This window comes from Bombina bombina, chromosome 8, assembly GCF_027579735.1.
Source record: "Bombina bombina isolate aBomBom1 chromosome 8, aBomBom1.pri, whole genome shotgun sequence".
In the NCBI taxonomy this organism is placed as follows: Eukaryota; Metazoa; Chordata; class Amphibia; order Anura; family Bombinatoridae; genus Bombina; species Bombina bombina.
In genome coordinates, this window is record NC_069506.1 from 25,698,519 (window position 1) to 25,706,093 (window position 7,575).

The 7,575-nt window shown below is 48.2% G+C and overlaps 1 protein-coding gene across 4 annotated transcripts in view; it reads left to right on the top strand.

The window, feature by feature from the left end:
- Positions 1–7,375, top strand: part of LOC128638317 (tyrosine-protein kinase STYK1) — a 66,196-nt gene extending 58,821 nt beyond the window's left edge. For all 4 annotated transcript variants that reach the window (XM_053690202.1, XM_053690205.1, XM_053690203.1 and 1 more), the window contains one exon: positions 6,057–7,375. In XM_053690202.1, the coding sequence (XP_053546177.1) occupies positions 6,057–6,231 (175 nt within the window). In that variant the 3' untranslated portion in view covers positions 6,232–7,375. The remainder of the gene's footprint in view (positions 1–6,056) is intronic.
- Positions 7,376–7,575: the final 200 nt, after the last annotated feature.

Genomic DNA, 7,575 nt, shown 5'->3' on the forward strand with positions numbered 1-7,575 from the left:
CCTCTATTTTGCGCTCTCTCTCCCCCCTCTCTTTTGCGCTCTCTCCCCCTCTCTTTTGCGCTCTCTCCCCCTCTCTTTTGCGCTCTCTCTCTCCCCCTCTCTTTTGCACTCTCTCCCCCTCTCTTTTGCGCGCTCTCTCTCCCCCTCTCTTTTGCGCGCTCTCTCTCCCCCCCTCTTTTGCGCGCTCTCTCACCCCCTCTTTTGCGCTCTCTCCCCCCTCTCTTTTGCTCCCTCTGTCCCCCTCTCTTTTGCTCCCTCTATCCCCCCCTCTTTTGCTCCCTCTCTCCCCCCCTCTTTTGCTCCCTCTCTCCCCTCTCTTTTGCGCTCTCTCTCCCCCTCCTCTCTTTTACGCTCTCTCCCCCTCTCTTTTGCGCTCTCTCTCCCCCCTCTCTTTTGCGCTCTCTCCCCCCTCTCTTTTGCTCCCTCTCTCCCCCTCTCTTTTGCTCCCTCTCTCCCCCCCCTCTTTTGCTCCCTCTCTCCCCCCTCTCTTTTGCGCTCTCTCTCTCCCCCTCTCTTTTGCACTCTCTCTCTCCCCCTCTCTTTTGCACTCTCTCTCTCCCCATCTCTTTTGCGCTCTCTCTATCCCCCTCTCTTTTGCGCGCTCTCTCTCCCCCTCTCTTTTGCGCTCTCTCTCACCCCCTCTTTTGCGCTCTCTCCCCCCTCTCTTTTGCTCCCTCTCTCCTCCTCTCTTTTGCTCCCTCTCTCCCCCCCTCTTTTGCTCCCTCTCTCCCCCCCTCTTTTGCTCTCTCTCCCCTCTCTTTTGCGCTCTCTCTCCCCCTCCTCTCTTTTACGCTCTCTCCCCCTCTCTTTTGCGCTCTCTCTCCCCCCTCTCTTTTGCGCTCTCTCCCCCCTCTCTTTTGCTCCCTCTCTCCCCCTCTCTTTTGCTCCCTCTCTCCCCCCCTCTTTTGCTCCCTCTCTCCCCCCCTCTTTTGCTCCCTCTCTCCCCCCTCTCTTTTGCTCTCTCTCCCCTCTCTTTTGCGCTCTCTCTCCCCCTCCTCTCTTTTACGCTCTCTCTCCCCCTCCTCTCTTTTACGCTCTCTCTCTCCCCCTCTCTTTTGTACTCTCTCTCCCCCTCTTTTGTGCGCTCTCTCTCCCCCTCTCTTTTGCGCTCTCTCCCCCCCTCTCTTTTGCGCTCTCTCTCTCCCCCCCTCTCTTTTGCTCTGTCTCTCCTTTTTGTTTGCTCTCTCTCTCCATCCCTCTCTTTTGCTCTCTCTCTCCCCTCTCTCCCCCTCTCTTTTGCTCTGTCTCTCTCCATCCTTCTCTTTTGCTCTCTCTCTCCCCTCTCTTTTGCGCTCTCTCTCCACCCTCTTTTGCGCTCTCTCCCCCCTTTCTTTTGCGCTCTCTCTCCCCCCTCTCTTTTGCGCTCTCTCTCTCCCCCTTTCTTTTGTGCTCTCTCTCTCCCCCCCCTCTCTTTTGTGCTCTCTCTCTCCCCCCTCTTTTGCGCTCTCTCTCTCCCTCCTCTCTTTTGCGCTCTCTCTCTCTCCCCTCTCTTTTGCGCTCTCTCTCTCCCCCCTCTCTTTTGCGCTCTCTCCCCCTCTCTCTTTTGCGCTCTCTCCCCCTCTCTCTTTTGCGCTCTCTCTCCCCCTCTCTTTTGCGCTCTCTCTCCCCCTCTCTTTTGCGCTCTCTCTCCCCCTCTCTTTTGCGCTCTCTCTCCCCCTTTCTTTTGCGCTCTCTCTCCCCCCCTCTCTTTTGCGCTCTCTCTCCCCCCCTCTTTTGCGCTCTCTCTCCCCCCCTCTTTTGCGCTCCCCCCCCTCTTTTGCGCTCTCTCTCTCCCCCTTTCTTTTGCGCTCTCTCTCCCCCCCTCTTTTGCGCTCTCTCTCTCCCCCCCCTCTCTTTTGCGCTCTCTCTCTCTCCCCCCCTCTCTTTTGCGCTCTCTCTCTCTCCCCCCCCTCTCTTTTGCGCTCTGTCTCCCCCCTCTTTTGCGCTCTCTCTCCCCCCTCTCTTTTGCGCTCTCTCTCCCCCCTCTCTTTTGCGCTCTCTCTCCCCACTCTCTTTTGCTCTCTCTCTCCCCCTCTCTTTTGCTCTCTCTCTCCCCCTCTCTTTTGCTCTGTCTCTCTCCATCCTTCTCTTTTGCTCTCTCTCTCCCCCTCTCTTTTGCGCTCTCTCTCCCCCCTCTCTTTTGCGCTCTCTCTCCCCCCTCTCTTTTGCGCTCTCTCCCCCCTCTCTTTTGCGCTCTCTCTCCCCCCTCTCTTTTGCGCCCTCTCTCCCCCTCTCTTTTGCTTTTGCTCCCTCTCTCTCCCCCTCTCTTTTGCTCTGTCTCTCTCTCTCTCTCCTTTTTGTTTGCTCTCTCTATCTATCCCTCTCTTTTGTTCTTTCTCTCCATCCCTCTCTTTTGCTCTCTCTCCCCCTCTCTTTTGCTCTCTCTCTCCCCCTCTCTATTGCTCTCTCTTCCCCTCTTTCTTTTTCTCTCTCTCTCCTCCCTCTCGTTTTCTCTCCCCCCTCTTTTTCTCTCCCCCTCTATTTTTTCTCTCTCTCTCCCCCCTCCCTCTCTCCCCTCTCTTTTTCTCTCTCTCTCCCCCTCTCTTTTGCGCTCTCTCTCCCCCTCTCTTTTGCGCTCTCTCTCCCCCCTCTCTTTTGCGCTCTCTCTCCCCCCTCTCTTTTGCGCTCTCTCTCCCCCCCTCTCTTTTGCGCTCTCTCCCCCCTCTCTTTTGCGCTCTCTCCCCCCTCTCTTTTGCGTTCTCTCTCTCTTTTGCACTCTCTGTCACCCTCTTTTGCGCTCTCTCTCTCCCCCTCTCTTTTTTGCGCTCTCTTCCCCCCTCTCTTTTTTGCGCTCTCTCCCCTCTATTTTGCTCTCTCTCTCCCCCCTTCTCTTTTGCGCTCTCTCCCCCCTCTCTTTTGCTCTGTCTCTCTCTCCTTTTTGTTTGCTCTCTCTCTCCATCCCTCTCTTTTGCTCTCTCCCCCCTCTCTTTTGCTCTGTCTCTCTCCATCCCTCTCTTTTGCTCTCTCTCTCTCTCTCTCTCCCCCTCTCTATTGCTCTCTCTTCCACTCTCTTTTTCTCGCTCTCTCCCCCCTCTCTTTTTCTCTCTCCCCCCCCCTCTCTTTTTCTCTCTCTCCCTCCTCTCTTTTTCTCTCTCTCCCCCCTCTCTATTGCACTTTCACCTCTCTTCTGCACTTCCCCCTCTTTAGCTCTTTCCTATCTCTTTTTGTCTCTCCCCCTCTCTTTCTATTTCTCTCCCCTCTCTCTCGTGCTGACCGTGCCCGACCACGCCCCCCGGCCATGCCCATGCTCCCACCTGGCCATGCCCACACTCCCATCCGGCCACGCCCACTTTCACAGCAACAGCATGTCAGGTAAGGCCAGGTGTGTTTGTCCTTGTGTTGTCTCTACTGCGCATGACTACTTCGGACAAACACACTTGGCCTTTTATATAATAGGATATCTGCTGGCAACTGATAGGATAAAATCATGCAGTGTCTGCAGTAATGTGATGTGTCCACTAGATGACGCCAAAGCATTAATTAATAAATTCAGCGCATTTGCTTTAGTCTTTTTTTCTATGGCATCACATTAGGATGGAGGCTGTTACATAATTTATGTGCAGAATAAATTTCAAACATCTGCCGAACCAACTAATGTGTTTGAGTGCAGTTTTTTCTTTACTTAGCTAATAATATCAGACCAGGCCAGGCATAATTAACACATTCATATGACCATGTGTTCATTTTTTTTATTTTTTTTTCAAAGATCAAACACTGTTAAGAAAAAACGGTTATTTGATATATAGTTTGTTATGATGTTGTGAGTTGTGCAGCTCTTAATAAAATCTTATAAAAGTGATATATAGTTTGCATTTGGCCAGCTACTCCCTCGTCATTTTAAATATAAACTAGTCTCCCCCCTCTCTTTTGCTCTCTCTCTCTCCCCCCTCTCTTTTGAGTTCTCTCCCCCCTCTCTTTTGAACTCTCTCTCTCCCCCCTCTTTTGCGCTCTCTCCCCCCTCTCTTTTGCGCTCTCTCTCCCCCCTCTTTTGCGCTCTCTCTCCCCCCTTTCTTTTGCGCTCTCTCTCCCCCCTCTCTTTTGCGCTCTCTCTCCCCCCTCTCTTTTGCGCTCTCTCTCCCCCCTCTTTTGCGCTCTCTCTCCCCCCTCTTTTGCGCTCTCTCTCACCCCTCTTTTGCGCTCTCTCCCCCCCCCTCTTTTGCTGTCTCTCTCCCCCCCTCTCTTTTGCGCTCTCTCCCCCCCCCCTCTTTTGCTGTCTCTCTCCCCCCCTCTCTTTTGCTGTCTCTCTCCCCCCTCTCTTTTGCTGTCTTTCTCCCCCCCTCTCTTTTGCTGTCTCTCTCCCCCTCTCTCTTTTGCTGTCTCTCTCCCCCCTCTCTTTTGCTGTCTCTCTCCCCCCCCTCTCTCTTTTACTCTCTCTCTCCCCCCCTCTCTTTTGCTGTCTCTCTCCCCCCTCTCTTTTGCTGTCTCTCTCCCCCCTCTCTTTTGCTGTCTCTCTCCCCCTCTCTCTTTTGCTGTCTCTCTCCCCCCCTCTCTTTTGCTGTCTCTCCCCCCTCTTTTACTGTCTCTCTCCCCCTCTCTCTTTTACTGTCTCTCTCCCCCCCTCTCTTTTGCTGTCTCTCTCCCCCTCTCTCTTTTACTGTCTCTCTCCCCCTCTCTCTTTTGCTGTCTCTCTCTCTCCCTCTCTCTTTTGCCGTCTCTCTCTCCCTCTCTCTATCTCCCCTCTTCTGCTCTCTCTCTCCTCCCTCTTTTGAGCTCTCTCTCCCCTCCTCTCTATCTCCCCCCCCCCCCCCGAGAATTTCAGTTATTTTACACTTAAAGGAACATTTAATGTTAATTAAAGGGACATGAAACCGAAAAGGTTTATTTTACGATTCAGATAGAGCATGCGATTTTAAAAATGTTTTCTTTTACTTCTGATATCAATTTTTCATCGTTCTCTTGGTATCTTTTTTTAAAAGCAGGGACGTATGCTTAGGAGCCGGCCCATTTCTGGAGCACTATATGGCAGCAGTTTTGCAAGCATGTTAACCATTTACAAGAGCACTATATGGCAGCACTATTTCCTGTCATATAGTGCTCCAGATGACTACCTAGGTATCTCTTCAATACAGAATATCATGGGAACAAAGCAAATTTGATCATAGAAGTAAATAGGAGACTTGATTAAAATCGTATGCTCTCTCTGAATCACAACAGAACATTTTTGGGTTTCATATCCCTTTAATAGCAACATTCAATTATTTAGTGCAAATAAACCACATCAAAATATTCAGAATTTGTGCTTTCTTTGTTGCATTTAAATAGGCTACAATAAAAGGTTACGGTATTAGTTTATAGAAAAGGTTCCTGTCCAGAATAAAGCTAGTTTTTGTTTTCCTGTTGTTGGAGCGTCATTGCTCACCAATAGGGATGTGGGAATCATCTTTATGAGCAATTAAAGGGACATTCTGGTGCATAAAACTACATCTAATTCATAAGAGCATATTATTTTTGCATTATTGACCCTGGCTATGTGTTAAACCCCTTCCCGCCGTTAGGACGTTCCATGCCGTCGTAATCGCACTGAGCTTTAGCACCGTTAGGACGGCATAAAACGTCCTAGCCGTTCTGCTGCCCTGAAGCCTCTGCAGGTTTTCTAACTGAGATTGCGGGCTGGAGGGCGTGCCAAGCGTCATAAGCACTCCCCCCAGACCAGATCCCATCATTGAAATAACGCGATTGTACATAATTTAAATTTTTTACTTATTTGTTTACAAATAAGTACAGTCAAGAAGGGGTTAACCCCACAAATGGGCTAAGCATATAGGTAAATACTTGCTTGAGTGCTGCAATCATTACAGGTTTCAAGAAACTTCCAATCATTATCCAGTACATGGGACCACGACCTGATTGACTCATCAGAAGTCTTCCACAGGGACTACACTTTACCTATGTGTTTAATCTGTGTGGGGGTTAAACACATCATTGGCTAGGGTTAATAATGCACACATGAAATAAATAATAATGTAATTTGCAATATTGATTGAAACAGCATAAGCTTGAATGGAACCTAACTGATACTCCATTCCTCCTGTTCTTTCCTGTTCTGTGTACTCACACCGGCCTCTGTTCCTCCCCAGGTATGAAGTAATGAGGATCTGCTGGCGGTGGGACCCTTCGGAGAGACCCAGCTTCACTGACTTAATGAAAAAGTTGCAAAACAACATGAGCCGTGCGGATGATATGAAACTCCTGACAGCCACAGACTCTGCAAACCAAAGTGATTATGAGCAAATAACTGGGATTATTTTGTGACAAACATCAGATCAGACCTTGTTTTAATGGCGCACTGGGACTGTAGGAACTGAGGCACAAGAAGTTGGAGCAAGAAGACAAAAAAGCAAGAACAGTGCAACATTTAGCAGCTACAGAGATGTTACAGGGTTTAGTGAAAGACAAGTTGTTTCTCCAACGCTGGATCTGCACAGCCCAGTGGCTGATGGGGGAAAAAGTCCTTATCTGATCTACTCCTGGTGCCCTCTTGTCCTCCTACAAAAAGAGCACTGGTATCTCCCTGAAATAACCAAACTTACAATGCTGCAATTTGTACAAAAAATGTATAGACTATGGAGATCTATCATTTAAATCAGGGGTGGTCACATGTGGCCCTCTGCACTGGCTTTTGTGGCCCAAGTAGAACTGTGAATATTTGGCATTTTTGTCAACCCAGGAAAACGTGAAACTAAATAGATGCGCTTCAGATACCTCTGGATAAACCTCTGAAGGGAGAACAGCAAATAGAGGGTGCCCCGCACTGCATTGCTTAAATCTCTCCCAGTGGCACTTGACATTTTTAGGAAATATATTATTTTTTTGTTTAATATCTATAAATTAATATGCAGCCCTTAAGAATTCTAAAATATTGACATGTGGCCCTGTGTGTTAGGAAATTGGCCCTCACTGATTTAAATAATACAAACTTAAATGGACATTAAAGTCATTTTTTTTATATGCATCAGAAATGAATTCCTGTATTGCAAAAGAGCTGCATACCAACAAAATGATGCAAAAGCTTTTCAAGTTGTAAATTTGTTAGCAAAATATGCACTGCTTTGCATTCCAAGGACACACCTATTGAAAAGGCTTGTGATTGCTATTATATCTGCTTTACTGTAGCCAATTAGAGGCAGATATAAATAAGCTCTCCTGCACTAATCAGCCAATCACTGTGCAGCATGAAGGATGGTCAGGATTTTAAATTCTATGGAATGCACAAGAGCTTTTCTGTTGTCACTGGACAAAATACTACTATGTAAAGTACAAATATGTAGAATATCAATTTATTATATAAAAAAATACTGACAATATAATCAGCATTGCAGTGTATATAAATACATTACAAAAATGTGCTCATCAACTAAACAAACTGAATGAATAAATACATTATTTATCCTCTTCATTCATTGATTAATTATCCGTCTATTATGGGCCAGATTACGAGTTAATTGCAAAATATTGCATAAGCTAAAGTGATATTTGCGCTCAACTGAGTAATACCAGCTCGTATTACAAGTTAGGGGCAATGCGGTCCAATGGGAGCCTCGTTCTGATGCCATCATACATGGCAAATAACCTAAGCGCAGTGAAGGGGGTAAGTAG